Below are 23,550 nucleotides of genomic sequence, written 5' to 3' on the forward strand. Positions count from 1 at the left end.
CATATTTCCTTCATAGTTCTGGTCACTCATCTGCCACAGACACGACTATTTTTGATAAAGGCATGGATAATTAATGCCCCTAGTTTCTTCCATACTGCCTGGTTTAAGTTTGCTTCCTTGGGCACTGCATGCTCTGGGAACTCCACTAGACACACAGAATCTAACGCCAGTGGTCTACAGCTGGTAATTAGTACCATTTAGCAGCTGCTAAGCAGGATAATAGTCTGTTATCCTTGAAGATCTCTAATAGGAATAGTAATGAGTTGCTTACAAGGCTTCTAAACCAGATGGCATAAACTTGCTCTACATAGAGTGAGAGTTAAGAGGGAGTGAGTCTTACTTCATACGGCATATAAGTCAGCAGTAATTTGATTTATGCCAATGAAGTAACGTTGGCATAGGATCAACATAAATGATGGGTGAAACAGAGGAGGTGTACAGTCTGTTCAGCTGAAAATTTGTGTTGTATGCAAATTCTTTAACTTACACTGGGGGAAAACATGGGTATGACAATGGTTTTCAAATTAAGGTACTGGCTGTAGAATGAGTTATTTTGCTGATGTGTGTTTCAGTATTTATCGTTTAATGAGTATGGTACTGGAAAGCTGCAAATTCTCAGATAAGTTTAACATACTGAGTGAAATATTGTAAAGATCTGAAACTTTTAGTCAATTCTACAAACACTTCAATGTACAGTCAGGTGTTTCCGTAGCTGAAAAGTTGGCCTAAAAAATTACACTGGTAATTTAAAAAGCTTTCAAATTGACACATGTTTCTAAGGTGAACTTAGCAGGGTGTGAGCTTTTGTAATTACTGACTGTAGCCTGAGGATAAAATTCTTGCTGGTTTTAGTCATCTTTGTCAGGATCTCCAGGAGAATCCACACACAGGGGACAGATAAAATATGTGTACAGAATGAAATAGGTGACTTAAATGCGAAGATATTAAGTTCCTTTTTTTATAAATCTCATTGGCTAATTGGAAGTGAAAGCTTTGAGACTAGCCATGTCGAAGTTTACTGTATGATCAACTACTTTCCCCTAAGGTTAATTTTAGAGTGTTCAACTAATGATAAATGTTAAAAAACTTTGTTTCTATTGTAATTTTATCTCACTAACAGGTATTCCAAATTCAGTCAGGTCTGTGCTACCAGTTTTTGATGGCACAGCTGTTTTGACCTAGGAAGTAGCTATGCTAGCAAAACCCTGCTGTGCTATTAGCTGTGATGATAGAACCAATATTTTTAGCTAAACATGTGTTATTTTGCAAGGTAGTGTTGAATCATTTTAGCAATAGCACTGTTATATACACAGGTCATAGTTACTGTGAGATAAAATCACAACTTTATTAACAACTAGGGCAGACCTTACAGCAGCAGTGCTCTCCCTCTGGCCTGGCCAAAGCTCTAGCCCCTGTACAGTTAATTCAAAATGGAGGCAAAACAGGGAATCACCATCATTGCTTTGTGATGCTGGGTGTGCCCCTTGCAGTAATGTCTTTACACTGTAGAACTCCAGTCTTCTCTAAATTACTGTGATTTACACCAGGATTTTTCTACATCGCTCTAGATATTTTCAGTGCTTATATTTGCAAGTAAATGGTGTAAATTAGGGTCCTTTTATTTGAAAAAGTAATTATAAAGTAGGAGGGAGTTAGACACTGAACTGAAAAGGCAAGAAAATAAGACCTTAGGAATAAAGATAAAAAAAAAAAAAAAAAGGAAAGAAAAAAGAGAGAGAAAGAAATCATATAAACAGATGTAGCTATTAGGTAAGGTGACCCAATAACTGCTAAGTCGTGTTCGTCTGAAATGATTTCAGAGTCTACGCTGCTCTTCCATGTGAGTAGCTGTCTTCTCAGAGTTGAAAACAGATTCTTTGCCTGTCATATCATATCTTAACTGCTGCCCATTGTCACTTTTGTGTGAGGAGATAGATTAATTTGTAGCACTCCTTGGGCACTTTTAAAGATTTTTCTAGGCGCTAGGATTTTTCAGGCCATCGGATTTGTGGCCTTAATATTTTCCAGTGGAGACACAGACTGCATTACGTTTAATGTGTATAGAAATGAAAAAGTGCCAACTTGCATGAAGAAGTTTTAAATTTAGCAGTTCTGGAATAAGTGTAGTCCCTAAATTCATAAATTATTCTGACTATGTCTACAGTCATAGAAATGTCTGCCCCAGGAGGGAACTGTGACTCTCCTCATGGATCTCACTGGAGTTTGACTTAGTGTCTGTGTGGCCCAGAGACATAACCATTAGTTTCTATATGGTTTTCCAGTTCAAGGTACCTCAGATAACAGGAAGGCTGTGCCCTTGACTTCAGACTGATAGTGCATTGGCAGGAAGCTGTCAAGGTGGTGAATGCCTGGGCATTAACAGGAACAAAGTTTACACTAACAGGCAGCTACTCCTCAGAGAAACAATTAATAGAAGGATACACTGATATACAGCACAGTAGATGGCCAACTGTTAGGTTTCACAAATGTTAGACACCTTTATTTTTATCTTTTCTGTTACTACTCAAACTGAGTTTGCTGTGAATGCAACACTGCCCAGCTCCTAAGTTTGTATTACCATCAGCAGCTGATCTCTGGTGAGTTACTGATAGCCCTGGCATTCTGAATTCACCTTTCAGGCTGTCACTTCAGATCAGTACTCCTTTTGTCTGCAGCATATAAGGTCATAAATAGCTCTATATGCCAGAGTAGCTAGATTATATTCAACGCAGCACAGTGTAAGTACTAGTTACTGGCATGTATATCAAAATTTTTAATGCATTATGCACCACAGTTATACAAAGCTAAACAAAACTAAAATGTGTTAGATAATTGTCATGTTGTCATCATCAAGTTGCTATAACAGCTAAAAAAGTTAAAACAAAGCTCCAAGGAAACCAAGACAAGCCCAGGAAACGTAAGCCTTACAGCCCTAGTTCCATATGCAAACTTAGTACAAGACCTGTGGGTGGTAACAGGCACAGCAATAATGACTCTAACTGCATTATAAGGCTACATAATAAGGTGTAATATAGTCAATAAAATCAATGGAATGTGGAAAGCCGTTCAGCTCACTGGAATAATTTGGTTAAAATTGTATCATTGGGTATATGTGGAAAGCTATGTTGATTATTATCTTTCTTTACTGATGAGACTTCAGTGCTTTCAAATGCTTTCTAAAACACCTTTATTAGATATGAAATCAGGTATGAAATTCTGTTCTAAGTAGTCAATAATTTTGTGTATCAAATCTTAAAGACATCAGTGAATGGATGGACCTGTTTATACATACAAAAGAAGGGCTTGAGAGTTTGCCAAAAATTTTACTCTACGTTGGTTTCTTTTAGGTAAATATCAACTTCCTTCCATAAAGTCAGTTTTCAGTCTCATCTTTTCTGGAAACTTTTCTTCAGTGAAGGATTGCAAGTAAAATAGGTTTTAAAAGGAAGCCTTGTAAAAACTTCCTTAAAAGTTGCATTAATTAAGAGATACATAGCATTACTTGAATATAGCTTTGTATTATTTTCTGTCCTCATTAGGGCAATTCATCTCAAATTACTAGCAGTAGCTAGAGTAGTTCTATCAGGAGGATTTTCCTACTGACTAGTAAAGTCTTAAGTAAATGACCTAAATGAGCTGCATAGTATGAAGGGGAATTTTATTTCTTTGATCTTCTCTTCTTGATTTTCTTTTTTTGTTGTTGTTTTTTTTCATTTTGCAGAGGGGATGAATTTGAGGAAAGGGGAATTTTTTTTTACTTGTTTTTATATGCAGAGGAATGTAGAACATAATACTCATTCAGAAGAAGGACTCTGGCCCAGCTGAAAAGAGAGTTTTCATATCTTGCCCTGGAACTCTTTGTGATGAGAATTTCCTTAAGCACTGATCAAGCTACATGCAATAATGAGGAAAAATACAGCAGACAAAGAAAAGAACTACCGAGCTTTTATCCACATACCCTAATGTTTTTGTATGTGGCTCAATAATTTGTTTATGGTTACAATTATTTAATATTCTGCTTTAAGTTCACAGTTTACTTATTAATTCTGTCTACTGTAATCTTGGTCTACTGGCAGAAAAAAATCAAGGCAAACCCATTAATTTTTGTGGATTTCGATCTTGGATCTAGAAATGGTCATTTCTTAGTTTCAACTGCAAGGAGTTGCTAAATGGATCTGGAAAGACATTACTTCATTTTGCATAGCTTCTCTACAAGAACCAAGCCCTTGGCGGACTGCTGGGAGGAAGAGATTCAATAAATTGCCCATCTTTTTTATACCTGAGTGGCCAGAGTTTCTTTCTGTCACATGGTTAATATTTTAGACTCCAAATGAAATTCTTGTGGAATACTGTTGGAAATGCAATTTCCCAACCAACTGACTTTCCTTTATGTCCTTCTCCTGCCAAAAGAGAGAGGTCTTTATCCTCTGTCTTTGCTTAGAAGGACCTACCCAAAAGCCACTGTTGGTGATCCCAAGGTTCTTAATGATTGAGTTCATCTCAATTACCCAGCAAGAAACTCCACATTTTATTTTTACTGGTGTTACTTTGTGCCATTAGAGTCAGTTCCCAGATGCAGAAGTAGCCAGAGGTAAAGGATGTGTAAGTCCCTTTATGAGCAGGGAAAGGGAACAGATTCTTAACTTGTTAATTGTCTTATCCCATCTTGTAGAAAGACAGAATGAGGATGCTATTTCATTAACAGCCTTAGTCAGCGTAAGATTTCTGCCACCAAACCACAAATTCAACCAACGCCTGCCCTCCTGAAAAACTTCCCCACAAACAAAACCTCCACCACCTTACTGGTCCAGTTGAATGTGCAACTGTATAGGTGGAGAGAGCTGGCACAAGGGAAGAGTGGGCCATTGTACTGGTTTAAAAGTTAACCAGCAGGGGAAATGGACTCAACTCAAAAGAGAGATTATAAGTCAGAATAACATTTTAGTAAAATAATACAATAAGTACGATTATACAGACAAGCAATTTGGTTTTAACCCACAAAACCCGAATGTATAACCCAGCACCCTGGGGCATGAACAAAGTGGTGTTTCTTGGGCCCCCCCCGAGTCCAAAGTAAAGGGAGAGGGGAAAAAACCTGCTGGTGGGAGAGCTGTTGCAGTCTGGTCAAAAGTAGTGATTGCAGTCCAATTGAGGGTGATGAGCTGCAGTCTGGTTGAGAGCAGTGAGCTGCAGTCTTCCTCTGGATCCCACAAGTGGTAAAAAGGTTCTAAAACTCCAAGTTTATATATTCTCCAGTTCAGGCAGGAATGCTCAGTCCTTCTCTCAGAGTGGGGAATTCCATAAAAGGGTATGAAGACAGGAACATCTACAGGCCTCTACTGCTAACAATTTCTGGGAAATGGCATGGAAGGCTATAGAATACACAGTTTTGGGTTACACCCATACCATGATGAACTGGTCTCAGCTGTCCTAACTAGGACAGCCATGAAGTGGATAACATGACTCTTCCATTTTGACAGCAGTACAGCCTGTGAGAATACACTATAAAGATGGCATTTTCAAATACTTATATACTCTCACAATGTCATCAGTTAAAGCCTCCTTGAGAATAGAATGATATCTGCAAATCACACTTTAAAGGACTATCTACATTATTTCCTGTATTTGCAAATGAGACTCATTGCAGGTGGAATCAAGCCATAGTTCACATATTTAACCCACGTATACAGTCCATAAGAAAGAATGCTACATAAAAACACTGTATTAAGTGTCTGAGAATCTGAAATAAGCTGATTTTTTTTCCCCCTGAAAAACAGGAATGGAGGAAGGGAACAACTTGGAGTGTTAATTTGTTCAGGTGAAATCATGGTGGGATTTGGAAGATGAAATTACTTTCAGAGCCTTAAGAAATTTTCTGCAATATGGAATTAATATTTTCAGCCCTACTAAGAAATGGTATGACATAGGAACACTGAAAATATTAACTCTTGAGGGAGGAGGGAGGACTTACAATAAATCTTTACTCACTAAAACCTGAGGTAGAGGGAGCATCTCCATATGTGGCCAGCAATTTAGGTATTAAGCCAAGAAAGGAACTTTGTTCAGAACTTTTATTTTTAATGATTTCTCTCTGGATGAGGACAATTTTGTGTTTTATTATGAGATTTGTGGATCTAAGAGCAGAAAGAAATGCTTTGCTTTTTGTTGTTCATCCGGTACTCCCAAAGTTATGAAATTTTGTTAATATTTCTCTACCCTCCCACTCTGGTTGAGTGCTTTTCATCTTGCTTAACGGGTGTTCTACAGTTTCTTATACTCCATGTTACCTAATGTTCCAATTCTACTTTTGGTGGACATGCGAGGGGCAACAGAGATTTCTGAGAGGGATTAGCTTTCAAAGTGGCATTTGCCAGAACATAAAAGTCTTTTACAGTTATGTAAATTCAATGAGGCAAAACCTTTGATGAGGAGAAATAAGTACCATGGAAGTATTCATAAAGTATGAATTTATACAGTGTTTTGGATTGATCTTTGATTTTCAAAACTTAGAGCAAAAGATTAAATGAATTTGTCTAACTTTTGTAAATATTTGTCCATTATAGCAGTGTGTTTACTATGTAAAGTATTTAGTAATAGTAATGCCAAGTGTTTCACTTTAATTTTACAGACTTGCAACCATTTAACCAAATATTCTTTCTTAGGCTGAATTTTTCTAGGGCACCTGATCAAAAATAATTCAGCACATTCAGAAAACATTGCTTCTGTTAGTTGACAGTATTTGAAAAAAAACCCTGACCCCTTTCAAATAGGTCAACTGATTGTCTAAATGCTGTAAAAAGTTCAAATGTAGAGTGAAAATGGAGCTGCAAGATATTCTTGAGAAAAAGAAAACACGTAAAAAAATGCGTAGATAGGGAAGAGATTGTGTTTAAGAGTCTCTTGATGAATTCAGAGAAGTTAGAAGGGCCTTGAGACAAATATATGGCCCTCCCGTGGGAAAAAGCCACAGTGGAACAGATTTCTGGGATATTCACTACTTGAAATTTCTTAGCAGTTGTTTGCACAAGTCCATCCAGTATCTTAACTAGGGATTCAAACCAAGTCTTCCAAATGATGGAGACAGAACCAGCTGAGCTCCTATTCAGGAAACATTATTGACAGTTATTCTCATGGAGAGGGGCCTTTTAAAAGGGTTCTTTATGCGAGTTTATTGAAGACAGGGTTGCAGTGCTGGTGTGAATTCCCCTGATAATGTCTGGCGTTGTTAATGTGCAATTCTGTTCAAGGAATGAACACTGTTACCATGAATTAGTCAATGCTTTGATTTAGAGTGAAAAGGTTATAAAGGCAATGGGGAAAAAGTGCTGAATTTTCACTCTTGAGTGAGCACCAATACTAAAGGTTCTGGTTTTGCTTGTGCTTATAAGCCTGTTTTCATTTCAAAGGAGTTTGATACATATAACTGGGATTGGAGTTTGACTCCAAATATCGTTTTAAAAATTATGCTGCATCAGTGATCTGACAATGCACTGGAAAGGTTAAATTGAGTGCAGATCATTTAGCTTTGGTATGATGATTAATTTCAAATTATATCAGTTATGAATACTAGTTTCAAGTATTTACTGAAAAAGCCAATGTGTTTCAAGGGAACTCTTATAAAGTAAAATGAAACCAGTTGACTGTAATTTTGCTCACAAATGAACTAATCAGGCGATTGTGACCTTGACACAAGGTCTCTCCTCCAGCTCTCCCTTCCCCTCTCCTGTGTACAAAACTGACATTCTTATCTGTACACTTGAAAAGTCCTTGATACTGTTCATATTTACTGTTCATTACCAAAAGTCCTTTTCTTAGAGGCTTAGCTGTTATAACAGGTGAGATGGTAAATGCTGACATGATAGTTCTGCAAATGTTATATGAGAGGTTTGTATATATTATTAAATCTCTTAATGAAGATGATGAAGAATCAACCTACTAACAGTTCAGAATTAGGTGTATTGCTGGTATATTAGGTATATTAATTCCTTTTCCGCTTTTCTTTGATATTTCAGTGTTACGGCTATTGAAGGATGGTACTGACCCTCATCTGCTTGTTTCCTCAGGAGGCTCCTTGCTCCATCTGGTAAGAGTGATTGAATATTAGTGTTAGTGACTGTGGATAAATATGGTTGGATAGTGAGTAGCAGATTTGACATATTAACAAAAAAAGAAAGGCTTAGCAATATTTTTTATCTACCCTGACCTCTACTGTGGTTATGATTGCATCCAGCTATGCTTTTTAAAAGTATGGTCATTTTCAAATTGCTTAAAAAAGAATGGATCATGTCACAGAAATGGTAGCTAACAAAAGAGAATGAAATGTTTTATTTTTATTTATAAAATTTATTTTTTATTTATAAATTATCTGTTAATCTGTTTTATTTATAATTATCTGTTCAGTAAGAAAGAACAAAGGAAATATTGCTTGACTCCAAATACAGACATATATGGTTCAGAGACTTACAGGTCCTATATGAAAATGTAATGTTATATATGATGTAACATTTTTGATTTTTGTGCATATTTTCTTTCACCAATTTCCTGTGTGTGGATATTTAGCACATAATCCGCATTTAGTTTATCATTATTTGCATAGCAATTCAAATTAAGTAATGGAAAGATAAAAGAAAAACAATTTGTATATAATGACCAAAAGAAAAGCAAGAGGTAAGGGCATATGGAGGAAAGACTGACAGGCAAAAAGAAAATACCACAGAAGTTGAATTTTGACTTTGATGAAGCCTATGGCAAAACTCATGATTAATTCCCAAGTCTTATGATCCTATCATAGAATCATAGAATCATAGAGTCAGCTGGGTTGGAAGGGATGTCTGAGATAATCAAGTCCAACCCTTGATCCAACACCACCATGGTTACTAGACCATGGCACATGTCTAGTAAGTGCCACATCCAGTCTCATCTTAAAAACCTCCAGGGATGGAGAATCCACCACTTCCCTGGGCATTCCCATTCCAATGCCTGATTACCTTCTCTGTAAAGAATTTCTTCCTAATATCCAACCCAAACCTCCCCTGGCAGAGCTTAAGACCATGCTCTCTTGTCTTACTGATAGTTGCCTGGGAAAAGAGACCAACCCCCACCTGGCTACAACCTCCTTTCAGGGAGTTGTGGAGAGTGATGAGGTCTCCCCTGAGCCTCCTCTTCTCCAGGCTGAACAACCCCAGCTCCTTCAGCCTCTCCTCCCAGGACTTGTGTTTGAGTCTCTTCACCAGCCTCATTGCTCTTCTCTGGACCTGCTCCAGTACCTCAATATCCTTCCTGAACTGAGGGGCCCAGAACTGGACACGGTACTTGAGGTGTGGCCTCACCAGTGCTGAGTAGAGGGGAAGAATCACTTCCCTGGACTTGTTGGCCACACTGTTCCTGATCCAGGCCAGGATGCCATTGGCCTTCTTGGCCACCTGGGCACACTGCTGGCTCCTGTTCAGGTTCCTGTCAATCCAAACTCCCAGGTCCCTTTCTGCCTGGCTGCTCTCCAGCCACTCTGTTCCCAGCCTGTAGTGCTGCAGGGGGTTGTTGCTTTCTTTGGTCTGTGATGGTTCAGTTGCAGACATGCTGTCTTTTTAATGTGAAACTGTTTTAAGGCATTTGGATCCAACTTTGTTGAACAATGTGTGTAAAATAAATGTGACTTAGCAAATACAAGTGTGTAACAGATCTATTGAGAAGTCTACTGGCCAAGTGTTTCATTTTAGAATGGTTGGATTAAGTTTTTCATAGTATGTACACAAAATAGAGTAATTTATTAATGAAAAGACTCCTCTAATATTACTGAACTCCAGCACACCTGTGACCATATTCTTGCAAGATGTAGCATTTCCATTATGTAATTTATCTGTGTTTTTCATCTTCCATGGCCATGCTATTTACCAAGGACTTTAGGAAATAGAGGCCTAGGTAAGGGGAGAGTGCAGTATTGATTTGGAACAGAGAAAATTTTAATTCTCTTTTCTCTCCTCCAACTATTTGCTTGCTACAAAGTACTCAATTGCTCTTTAAAAGGGCAGTCCATAGAAGATATTATCATTGGATTCCCGAAATAGAGGCATCCCAAAGCTTAAACTGTGCTGAAAACCCTAGGAGAAAATCTTCAGTGTGGATGATGTGACATCAGTCTCAGGCAATTTAAAATAGAAGAAAGAAAATCCATCTTTGGGAATTTTAGATTGAGTGTTCTAGTTTAGCTGATGCACACTTTTTAACTGCAGATAAAATCTGCAGTTGAACTGTACCGTTTCAGGTTTTTAGCTCTGCATCGCACCCCAATTCACTGTCACGATCAGTATCTCTCAGCTGGTGCCTGCTGCTTCACAGGCACATGTGCTTCCAAGGGAGGGAAAGCTTTCTGCAGTAAGAAGTTTGCGATAGAGAGCTATGTGTAACCTACTGCCTCAGTTTAGTCAGAGTTACTTGTAAGTACTCAAAATTCACTTACAGGAAAATGCTGGTCCCATTGGAGAGAGGCAAACCTAATTTCAATGAAATTTGGATTTAACCCTGATTTGGGAGCAGTACAGACAGGAGAGGAGAGTCATGATGCAGGGAAATAGATAAGCCAAGTTTATTTTCCTGCAAGAATTGAAAATAACAATTTGTAATGCATCTGTGTTATATTCTTTAAGCCCACTTAGATCCATTCTAAGTACTAGTTTTACCACTATGATTCTATATAAGCTGCTTTGTCCTTAATCGGTGTTTATTCTTTCCAGTTGTAAGCTAAATGTTTTTATACCATAATGAATGGTATATAAACATTTAGCTTTTTAAATTTCTGTTAACTTCCAAAATGTGATATATTTCTAAAAAAAAAATCCAATGTGACACTTCATAAAGATTCTGTTGCCATCTCTGTATCCTAGTATTGAATCTCTGAGGAGCTGTGGGAACTTCACAGGTATTCAGTGAACTCTTTAGATTCCATAAGAAGAAAAGTATGAAAAGAGAGTACTTGCCTGAGCTGCCCATTCAGCTGGGAGCACATAGCATCATACCAATTCCCACAGGCAGTCACCCACCCCCACCCTAATAACAACGTATATGCATACCAATTTTGTTCTGGAACTTTATTTCACAAAATCCATTAAACAAGAGCCAAGGAACAGGTGCAAATCTTTTTTTTTTTTTTTTTTTTGCTCAGCAATGCCTTGAGAGTGTGATTGGTATTAGATTATGTTATTATGTTGATCTGTATTATATAATGTCTTATCTCTGATTTGTTAAAATTTGAACACAGAACAGCTCAGTGTAAATTATACTTACAATGAATATTACTGCAACACAAAGAAACTGTTCCTAGAGCTTCCAAGTAAGTTACAAGTTAAAGGAAATACATCAGATCTTAATTTCTGTCCTGTAAATTAGTGCAGTATATTGGAAATCATTTAAGGCAGGACTGCTTTTTATCCTGATAGAGTTTAAATTTCATCTTTTGAGTTATCAATATGATTGCAGTAGTACATGTAGCTCCTCCATTCAGCTGAAGATCTCAGCTATGTTTTGACTTCACAGTCAAATTCAGTTACCTACTTTTACTTCTTCCCCATTTCCTTCAGTATCGTGGCTTCCATGCCAGATTAATAGAGATCAGCAAACTGGATGCCATGGTATGGTTTCACATGCGATAGACATAACACAATAATTTAACCCACACTTGCAAATTATCTGCAGATTTCACTATATTTGTACTCTCAATGTTTATATGTGCTTTTGGGGTCCAGAATATGTTTAAATATCTAAGTATCTAATAGAGAAAATAAGTCTCCCCGTAACCTCTCTCCAGTAAGGAAAGAGAGAGGATCTTTCTCTAAACAGTTACTGAGATTGTTATGCTAGACCAGAGTAAAGATCTTAAGAGGTGCCCTGGTTGTCTTTTACAGTATTATCCGTAACCTCACACGTAAAAAGTCACAGATGTGACAGAGGAGTAAGGTCAAAACCATGGCTAAGCCAGTTTCTTCTCTGCCAAAATTAGTGACTGTGATCTCCCATCGTCTCACACACACACACACACACACACACACACACACACACGTGTGCATTCCCTTGGCTCTCCCAACACACCTGTAGTGTGCAGAGTATTTATCTGTCAGAGAGACTGGAAAAGGAATCATATAGTTAGTGGATTGGAAATAGAAGTGGGTATGTAGAAGTGCGTACTATTGCTATGATCTGCATAAGAGGCAGAAGTTCATGTACATGTGGACATATATATGTGTGGATGTACATATCTTTAGATGCCACTACTCATCATGTGATTATGATGCACTGATGCCTGTGCAGTCATTTGGAATGACAGTATTGAACAGAAAAAAGCCTTATCTTTATTGTAGATTCAGCAGATTTCATATAGTGCTTTTTCACAGGAAGTAGGGGGTTCTGTGAATCATGCATATGGAACTGGTAGTCTCCACAGAATTATTTCTATAGATTCCTCATCTGTTGTTCCCTACAAACACAACAGTTCAACTATAATGTGTCATCTGCCTAATTTAAATACTATGTAGTAAATTCAGTTGTACACTGAGGAAAACACCATCCCTAATCTGTTCTTTTTCTTTCAGTGTGCTCGCTACGATAATGCATTTGCTGCAGAAATTCTAATTGACAGAGGAGTGAATGTAAATCATCAAGATGAGGATTTTTGGACATCAATGCATGTAGCCTGTGCCTGTGATAATCCTGATATTGTCCTACTGCTGCTACTAGTAAGTAAAGCAATCCAGTGCATTGTGTGCCTGAAAAGGAGACAGAAAGTAGCATCCTGAGGTCTGAAACTGCTGTATGAATGCAACATATTACTACTAATCGTATCTCTGAAGGCATATATTGTATTTGGTTTTTTTTCTTGACATTGTTTGGGTGCTCAGGATTTTTAGAAGGCATTTTTAGGCCTTCAGTGAGAATAAATTGTAAACATCAGTGTCAAGTATCTCCTGTCTCTTCCCTGTGGTCAGGAGCTTATATCTCTGATAAGCACTCAGTCCCAAATGGGAATTCAGATAATTTCTTTTCTTTTCTCCCTGTCACTTTCTGTTAAGGGTTGAGTTCTCAGATCATTTTATAAAAATCTCCTTCTGTAAAGCAAGTATTCATGCAATTGCACTCAGTATTCATAAAGAAGTGTTTGTGGACATGGTCAAAATGAGGCAAATTTAATATTTATCTGAACAACTTTGACTTTTAACAGCTCAGTTTACCCAATATAGTAGTATATATAGTATTCAGTCTTTGCAGAGAACAGCAGTGTGCCCAGGTGGCCAAGAATTCCAATGGCATGTTGACTTGTATCCGGAACAGTGTGGTCAACAGGATCAGGGTAGTGATTGTGCCCCTCTACTTGGCAGTGGTGAGGCTGCACCTCAAGTCCTGTGTACAGTTTTGGGCCCCTCACAAGATATTGATGTACTGGAGCTTTTCCAGAGGAGGGCAGTTGAGCTGGTGAAGGTTTTGGAGCACAAGTCTTATGAGATGTAGGTAAGGGAGCTGGGGCTGTTTAGGTTGGAGAAAAAAGAGACTCAGAGAAGACCTGAAAGGAGTTTGTAGCCAGGTGGGGGTTGGTCTCTTCTCCCAGGTAGCAAGCAACAGGACAAGAGGAAATGGCCTCAAGTTGTGCCAGGGGAGGTTTAGATTGGATATTAGGAAAATATTTTTTTTCTGAAAAGGTAGTCAACATTGGAACAGGCTGACCAGGAAGTGGTGGAGTCGACATCCCTGGAAGTATTTAAAAGTTGTGTAAATAGGGACATGGTTTAGTGACGGACTTGCAGTCCTGGGTTAACAATAGGACTCAATGATCTTAAAGACCTTTTCCAACCTAAATGATTCTATGCTTCTGTTCTGTGCTTCCATTCCTAGGATCACAACTTCTAGTTTTACGTAATGTTATTAATGCAGCTCTTTTCACAGTTCATTTTAAATTGCTCTTTAAAATAGTAGTGCAGAAACAGTTCACAGTCTGACTTAAAGTTTTTTAATCTATTTGTATCATTTTAAAATGTGTAAGTTTTAAATAGGTCATTGCAAGTAGATCAGCATTTGTTATCATATTTATAATCTTATTTCAATATTACAAGTACAGGGAAGGGAGAAATATTTTTAGACTATATGCTTGATAATAGCTTTCATGAAGTCACTTTTGAAGGTTTTCTAGTCCATACATACTGCTCCGACAAGAGCTAGCCACAGCAGATTGCCCAGAACCAAATCTTCAAGGATGGAAAGTCCACAAAACTTTCTATTAGGTTTGAACAGAATATTCTGTGTTTTAATTTGTCCCTCTTTCATTTTGTCCTGTCACTGGATTCCACCAAGGGGAGTCTGGCTCCATGTTCTTTACTCTTTCCATCAGGAATTTACACATTTTTTAAGTCCTGCCAGAGCCTTCTTTTTTCAAGCCTGAAGAGTCCCAGCTGCCTCAGCCTCTCCTTGTATGACAGATGCTCCAGTCTTATCCTCGTCTTTATATCCCCTTTGCAGGACTCACTCTAGTATGTACATATCTTTCTTTTACTGGGGAACCTGCAACTGGAGCCTCATCAGTGGTGGGCTCTCACCAGTGCCTAGGCCTGCTGACAATGCAGTCCAAGAAATCTATGGCCCTGTTTGTTGGAAGAGCGCATTATTTGCTCATGTTCAGCTTGTTGTCCACCAGGTCCTAGCGCCAGAAGTATTTTGTGTGGGAAGCCATCTAGCTAGAAAATAAGAAATACTAAAGAAAAGAGTATATCTTGGTGACCAGGGACTAGTTTGTATCCAACTGTCACATTGTAGAGGCTAAGAGTCTTTTCTGGGCTAAACAAGATCTCCTCCATGACAGTTGGCTTCAGTGCCTAGAATTTTCCCAGGTCCATTTGATTAATAGTAGACATTCTGCCTTTGTGATGCTTGGAATGTAATTTTCTTGTATTTTCTATTGCAACTATAATCAGATCCAGTAAATGTGCAATGCAATGCATGTAAGTCTGATTTTCTGTTCTTAGTGCTTAAAATATTTTATCTTACCTAACCACAGTCATCAGATATGATAGAAGTGTCCCATTCTAAACACTGTCACTAGTCTTGGCAAATAAAGGATAAAATTTTCAGAAGGTGATGTTTTATCTCTTGTATTACCTTGATCTGTCCAATGTATCTGAAGCCTGTGTATCATTGTATTCTGTGTGTACTCCTAAACTGATAAACAAATCAGAACAGAGCAGCTCATTTATAAAAATTCTTGTATTATAGGAAATTCTTTTATTGTGGGGAATTTTCAGAAATTCTGAATGTGTCTGCTGTTGACATTAATAGGAACAGTTGAGGTTATAGAGGGAACTTGTAAAATTTTCCCTGCCTGTTTTTGCAAGAAGCCCGATCTAATAAAACCTCAAGTATTTCTATACAGGGTTATATCCAAAATAATTTTTCAGTGCCCATTATTTGAATGTTGTTTGATTTGGTCCCTGTTTGTTACAGGTTGTCTTTATCTGAATGTTCTAAGTATTTTCTGATAACTTGTTATAAATAGGTCATCTAATGAATTAAAATTTCAATAAGCGGGGGTACATCCATACGGATTTTTGCAGATAAAGTTTGAGTTGTCCATATTATTTGCAATAAATTTCGGTAAATTTGCCCACATTTTAGGTCGTTAGCACTTTGAAAGGTAAAATTTCCATGACTAGATAAATAATAACTTAATATTTTCCCTTTTGGAGTCAGAATAAAGATAGAGTATTGGGGCAGAGAAAGAGAAATACTCTTAGGTAAGCAGTAGTTTTTGAACCATGACATTAATGCTATCTTTAATAGCTTTTGACAAAGTGAAGATGAAAATTGAGGTTGGAGGGGCTTATTTTTCACAATTCTGAAATGCCTTTGCATGAGCAATTCATATTAGAAATTACTTTGCCTTGAGGTTACAGTGTTTCATGGACCATGTCTAATGTGTAGTATGAACCTCGATAATGCCACTATGAGCTACAGGCAGTTTCTATTGTTTTTTCATTGGAAAAAAAAATAACATTCCTTGTACCCTTAGGAATTACTTTTAGATAAATATTTCTTCTGGACTGACTTTACAACACAGACAATACCATATTTTCTCTTTTAAAGATGTGAGCTAAAAGGTAACAGCATGGTCCTTTAATTGACACCTGTTCAAGTTCTGATTCCTGGAAAACTGTTGTAGAATCCAGTGGAGAGTTCCTCAGTGGAGACTTAAAAACATTTCCTGAAGGGAAAATAGGAAAAAAAAAAAGAAAAAGGAATATAGGGTGTATATAGATCCCAGAAGGCTGTTAATGAAGACTTACTTAAGAATGCCCAGTTTCCGGTTTTATCCCGCTTTTGCTGGTCATCATATTTTTCTGGCTGAGACAAGATAGTGACTTGTCATTCATCAGCTTAACTGTGGTGTCTCACGACTTCTATTCTCTGGTGGATAGCAAAGGCAAAAGTAAAACTCATTCACTGCAGGCTAGGAGGGGCTCTGGCTGTTTGTAATGTGGTTATATGCTATCATGTTCTCTTGGAAGGCTGTTGGAATTGTAAGCACTATTTTTGGAATAGATGCTTGAAGCTATTTCTATCCATCATTTCCAACATTTTACCCTAGGTGATATAGCTTTCCAGGGACATATTTATATCTTGTCAGTTCTGTAGCTGTCAGGAAGGGGAGGGGGAGCACTGGGCAGTACAGCCAGGAAATATATCTCATGTCTGCTAAATAGTCGATCAATGAAGAACTTACCCCCAAGGCAGCTGCTAGCACGTGAGGAAATGTAGGGATCAAAAGTGATCCATAGAGGTCTGGTTGCCATACATGCAGATGAGGTAGTAAAGGTCAGATTCATCAGTCACTGCTTGACCACAGCAGCTTTAGGTGTTTTCCCTGTGGGATAGGGGACTGCTTTTGTGGATGTTGTATGAAGGAGGCTCCTGTAGCAGGCTGAACAGAATGCTGAAGTGCCTTTCATTTAAGAACAAAGATGCATAGACTTATATACATCTGTGGCCACATGAAATCAGTATCAGTGGGCAACATGAATGTTGTATTTTCACCATCTTGTCAAATGAAACTAGGGAGGTGGAGACAGTATTCTAGTGTTTGTATAGCATGCTGTCCCAAGTCTTCTTTCGCGAAGCCTAGCCATGATAGCATGCTGCACAGTAGAGATTTATTCTTTATTCTTTCATAGACCTGAAGACATTACTGTAATAAACATGGCAGTTAATTAACTAGAATGGCAGAGAGCAGTGCTACATCCTCAAGATTTTTTACGTGAATGAAAATTGGGGAGTAGAAAGACGTTCTTAATACATGCTTTTTATTGACCTTACTGGAAAAAGCAAATGTGCCTACTGTCTGCCAGCTAATTAAATGTGTTTCATCATGTGCTTTTTGGAACCTAGAATTGAAGCACAAAATGCAAATCCAGCACAGAAGGCTGAAAGTAAAGTTGGTGTTTTTTTAAATAGTTTGAGGCTGAATATTTTTTCTCTTTCCCCTTTTAAGAACGTAAGAAAATCTGTGCTTAGCAGTGTACAGAAGGGAGTTATCACAGAATCATTCGTTATATTTAAAGTCACCAATAATAGATGAACAGTGTCAGGTATATAATACTGTCCACTGTATGCGTAATTTACTTTTGATTTTAGTGTAAAATCCCTTTTTCAAAATCAGATATATTTTTACTGGAAAAATTACAGGAACAGATTCACTTTTGGGAGTAGAAGCAAAGACTTTATGGGGCTCTAACTCTCTTTTCCATTTCCTCATACAGCTGGTGTGGCACATATCTTAAGTCATAATCAGACAACAGTTATACAGTTATTTTGCCCTTGTTCTTTGCAACTACATCAGACTGTTTTAGCAAGCAGAGATGAATGATCAAAATGCCATTACCTTTAGGACTTAATGAAAGATCTTTGTATTTCATAGTTTGAGAAACAACTATAGCAGAATAAAGAATTGCTTCCTCAAAGGAGACAATTCTTCTATCCCACTCAATCTTGCTCAGTATGACTTCCTCCTTTGAGTCAATATGAGAGGAAGAAGGGAGGAGGAGAGGAGGAGAGTTAGAAGTTGGGATGGGACAATGGGTAATAGTTTATAGTATCCTTTAGGATCATGTGGCCTAAAAGAAAAATGATTCTTCTCTCTTTCTAGAGGCAGTTATCAGTATTTAGTACTTGTAAGAAACTTTAAATGGAAGTTTTTTCTGCATAAACTGTGGGTATCTATTTGAATTCACTCGCAGTTTGCAGAGGCTGGTGGTTGTGTGATAAATCCAGGAGGGAACTTCCAGAGAGTGTGTACTGCTGGCTTACACCCTTTCATCATTGCTGAAAGAACTAAGATAGGTGAAAGCTACTAATGAACTAATCTAGGTGATGCCTGTTAATGAGTTGCTGAACTCCAGATGGTAACACTCAGGGGAAACTGTAGCAATATTAAAGACTGAGGAAAAGGGATCAAGCTGCCTAGTGATGCAGCATTAAAGGTGGTCCAAGGAGAGATAAGAACAGGAGCCTAACTGGATACAGAAAAATAGGTAGTATAGTAAAGAAATGAGGATAATATGAAAAGAAATAGCATTAGAAACTTCAGTTGGCAGGAGAAATAACCAGTGAAATAGAATCTGCACTTCACAGTATGAAGAATGCTAAATCATGGGGTGAAACAAAGTCTTTTCACGTGGGAAGTAATCACAGAAAGTAAACCTGAAGAGACTGTAAATACTTTTGCAATGGCTAGAAATCACACACACACATGTGCACACAGAGACACGCACACACACGCTCCCTCTCTGCCTCCCTCCTTCCCTCCCTTCAGGTGGAAAATATCTGAGACTAGGGATGAGGCTTAGGACGTAGACCAGAGCTAGTAAGCAGCACATCTGTATAATTTGGAGTATAGTATATTCTTGGCATCAGAGCAGTTCTAGAAAATCAAAATTCCTGGAGGGTAAAAGAGAGTTAGACCTGTTGGGAAAAATAACAAATAACACTCTCAGTTTTGGCTGGAGCAAGCCAGGAAAAGTATACTAAGAGATAGACTACATGTACAAAAATGAGGAATTTTGGATCACCTTTACTCTGATTCTCTTGATCCCTAGAGAAAGAGGATGAACAAATGACAAGATAATGAAAATCAACTTCTGGCTTTTGATCTTCAGTAAACATAGTTTTGTGCTATGAAGAAGATGGTCTGGAGGGATGTTCCACATTGGGGGATATTTGTAGAAGGCGAAATTCATTCTTTATGCGAAATAGCCTCTGCTTGAACCACTGACATAATTATTTTGTGAGTCACTCTTATGGAGTAGCTAGGGAATACGAGGATGTTTGCATCCTTAGTTAAATTACAGAAGTGAAAAGCTGCTTGGTAGAGAAGAACTTAGTAACAACACGACAACAGCCTGGTTGTTTAGAGAAAACTATAGGCCCGAGAGTTACTGTGGTTTCTTTAGGATTGGTCCTACAATGTTATTTTATTTTGGGTTTTCAGTGATGACCTTGGGAGGAAAAATAGGGGTATGATAATGAAATATGCTGAAGTAAAGGCTGCAATGCCCTATCCATGGGGGTGAGGATTATAATGTCATGCAGAAGTAATAGGGTATCTTTGAAGACTTTGGTAATAAAAATGGATTGAAATTTAAGTGTAAAAATACAAGGTCATGCTCTGTGTAACAGACATTTCTGTGATACGCTCAGGAACAATCAGTTGGAAAAAAGGAAAAATACCTCAGAGCTTTAGTCAATTTTAAGATAATTGTATGCTGCAAACATGTAACTGCAGGTGCGGAAGAGAGATTATTGGATTTGTCAAAATGAAGATGTTTCCAGGAGAAGGGAAGAGTGTTGTTGCTACTGTACAAGGGACAACAGCCTGCAGTTAACTATATACAACCATGTTCAAGAATGGTAAATTGTGCCAAGGAAAACTGCAGGGATAAACAGGGGAATAGAAAGACTACCTTATGAGAAACAAGGCAAAATAGTATATTTTACTTAAAAAAAGAAATCAAAGTAGGTTGTATAAGTTTCTATAAGTATATCAAGATAAAGGGAGAGGTAAAAAAGAGCTTTTAAAACCTGAAGTTGCTACTGGCGTGAATGCCAATGACTACAAAAGTGTCCAGAAATAAATGTAAGAAATTAAACTAAGCTTTCTCAATGTTAAGAGACGTATGTTGGAAAACAGCATTCCATGCAGGAGTAACAGGGAACAAAAAAACCCCCAACAAACCCTAACTGGCTTTAAAATTGATCTTAAAGTTGTGAATGAGATTGTGTGTTATGTTTTTACCTGCATTACCAAAGTGATACTTCAGGAGATCCATTCTAGTATTACATTCCCACATGACATCTGTTTGGAGGGCTGTGTAGATATAATTATTCTGATTGTGTTCTTAAAACAAGAAAGTAACATATGGAGGATATTAAAAACATAATATTGAGAACAACAACAAGTAATGTGTTTGATGCCTGTCAGATTATGTTAAATTTCTATAGCCCAAAAAAAGACAGGAGAAAAGTTCATGTAAGAAGATAGTTCAGAAAGAGAAGTTAGACATATTACCTACCAGGCAAATATTACTGTTTTCCAAGCATTTGAAATGTTTTTATTTGTTTGTTTTTAATACTGCTTTCAGGTATTTGAAAAGAAAAATATATAATGGGCAAGTAGTATGAAATATAGGGGGGAAAAAAAGGGCTTTTTTTCTCAAGAAAAGAAGCCAAAAGGTCACAAAAGCTAGATGTATAGTCACTGGTGGCAAATTGAGAATGACATTTAGATCCATAATTAATTGTATGTCCCAGCAGTATTTATAAGAGAAACTACAGAGTGGTGCATAAACATGACTATTCCCTCAGTAGGGGTTTGAGAAGGCCAACGTATGAGGAATATACCAGTGAAAGATCTTGATTAATCAGGGAAATAATTACAAACATTTAATAAAAGTGGTATAGTACAATCTTTTGGTGACATTTGCTTGAAATTATTTAGCAGTTCCTGGTGAGTTCTACATTCTTACTAGCTTCCAGGTTTTGCCAGGAGCTGTACAAATACAAATATGAGAAGTATTTGGAAATGAGAGAATTTGAATTTGTGAGGTCTAGTGCCATGGTCTTCAAAGTGGATGCACACCCCAAGAGATGCACAGGAAGATTTACTGTGATTATCAGAATTTCTATTTTTATTTATTTTTGTCAGAAAAAATGTAAGGAAGAAATTAAGCTTTACTAATATTTAATATACCTATTGATACTGGCACCCTCCCTCCATCCATATGAGGGTTCTGTGTTTTGAACAGTAGGCAAGGTGTCCTTGGGAAGAGCTGCTCCACATTGCAGAGATATCGAAAGTGGTGCTCTCGCTTGTTCATCCACTTGCAGTGAGTTGTGATGAATTACATTTTGTGTGTGCCTGGTGACATGGATTTATGGATTATATTATTTAGTTTTAACTAAACTAACTCTCACTAGATAGGCAAGTGGCTTACAAAATTCCTGAGAAGAAACCACAGACTGAAGATAATAAGGCTAATAATGATAGCACAAATTAACAGGAAAATGGCAGTCTCTTCTAGTCCTAGTATGAGCTCTTCATAATTACAGGGTAAAACCAGTGCTGATCTAATCAGATTTAACTAGAGGTGGTTATAGTCAAGCAATACTCAGTACAGTATTTTACAAAATTTCACTTAATTATAAATCTTCAGAAGCCTCTTTTAAGGCTTCTTAATAGCAAAAGACAAAAAGCCACATGCTATTGGGAACACACTTGTTCATCCTGCTGCAGCAAAATGGATGAAATAATACACAAAACCCAACATGGTGACAAACTCTAAAATGCACTCCTTTATCAGAAAATATAGTTGGAAGGTGTGTAGAAATACATCACTGGAGTTTGAAGAAATAAGTGTTAGAGCACATTACACTGGGAGGTTTGCTATGCAGTTAGCTGGACATGTTTCTAACATGTCCTTGTCTCAACTTGTAGTATTTGCTAGATTCTGTTTCAGTAATGAAATACATGAAGAACTACTTTATTGTGAACACATCACTAAAAGGAGGAGGTGCTAAAAGAGATATGATCTTGAGAGTAATAACTTTAATAAAAGCAATGTTTTATAGGAAGACTATGCAATGTAACCATTGATGGAGCAGCTGCTCTGACTGGAGTAAGAAAGGATTCTGGGGGTAAGGTTACAGAGCTGGCACTGCACCTGAAATTCACTCACTGCATCAGAGGCACACTGTTCCCAACTTCCTTTTACAGCCAGGAAGTTGACCTCAGAACTATACAAAGTGCTTCAGGATCTCATCAGTTTGGTTAGTTTCATAAAAAAAAAGACCTTTAAATAGTCGAATCTTTACAATACTTTTTAACAAGATGGGGAGTGACTGCAAAATTCTTTTGGCCTGCACTGAGGGTCACTGGTTGTCTTGGGGCAAAGCACTTGAAGAGCTGTTAAACTTAGAGTCGGGTTCCACATTTTTCATTTTCAAAAAGAGCCAAGGTGCCTAATCTGCTGACCTTTTCCGTGATGAAAAGTCACGAACAGTAGTATGTTATCTAGCAGATATTTTTGGAAAAAATAAGCACACTTAGTCAGTTCTTTTGGAGTAAAGGTGATGGTTTAATAATGAATAGGAAAGTAACTGCTTTTCAAAAGAAATATTTTGAGAGCATTAGATGTTTTGAAACTTTTCCACTGTTATATGATTTTATTACTGAAAATTATACGTGTCACCTGTAAAAACTCTTGTATTTGTACATAAAAAAAACCTTGGAAACACAATTTCCTAACATTTTTAAAATTTTTCTCGAGTTTCAGCGGGTTCTGAATTCATTTGTTAAACATAAAAATGCATCACCTTCTCATTAGTTGGCAAGACCAAGTGACTGACATCAGGGAAGAAGAAAATTTCCTAGCCAAATTTCAATAAAAATGTGTGTTTAGCTGATATATGGAATTGAAAAATTAATATAATTTAATAATCATGGCCAAGAATGCACTTCTTCCATTTAGATCTATGTATCTGTGAGCTTTTCCAGCTATTACAGATTTTAACACCAAGTACTGAAATTAATTGAACTTAGAACCAGACATTGAATCACTGTATCACTGTGATAAAGTTTTAACTAATTTTTTAAAAAATAATGAAACTCATTGTTCTCATTAAAAATCTAAATATTTTTAATAATAATACAGTAAAAAGTTTTTTGCACCATTAATGAATAAAATAAAATTATTTTAATATATTCTTGATTAGATCTTTGTCTCGTCCTTTTTAATTTGGGGGGGTTTTATGTGTTTTGTAATATACATAATATACTGGTACAGTGGTACACAATTTATAAACTAAATTGTATAATCCGTAAATCCACATCACCAGGCACACATAAACTGTAATTCATCACAACAAGTATACATATACTGGGGATGTGTGCTCAAAAATTTTTTACTGATGGGGTTTGTGATAAGAACACTTTGGAGGTCAGTGGTCTAGTGATTAGAACAACAGTCTAAGATG

At 37.3% G+C, this 23,550-nt stretch overlaps 1 protein-coding gene across 4 annotated transcripts in view; it reads left to right on the forward strand.

Moving 5' to 3' along the window:
- The window catches only part of MYO16 (myosin XVI), a 355,407-nt gene that overhangs the window by 110,822 nt on the left and 221,035 nt on the right, over positions 1-23,550 (forward strand). For all 4 annotated transcript variants that reach the window (XM_051772798.1, XM_051772799.1, XM_051772797.1 and 1 more), the window contains exons 3-4: positions 8,013-8,083; positions 12,582-12,725. In XM_051772798.1, coding sequence (XP_051628758.1) covers positions 8,013-8,083; positions 12,582-12,725 — 215 coding nt within the window. The remainder of the gene's footprint in view (positions 1-8,012; positions 8,084-12,581; positions 12,726-23,550) is intronic.

Source organism: Manacus candei, unplaced genomic scaffold (assembly GCF_025592945.1).
Source record: "Manacus candei isolate 608988 ecotype Guabito, Panama unplaced genomic scaffold, ASM2559294v1 h1tg000159l, whole genome shotgun sequence".
Taxonomy (NCBI): Eukaryota; Metazoa; Chordata; class Aves; order Passeriformes; family Pipridae; genus Manacus; species Manacus candei.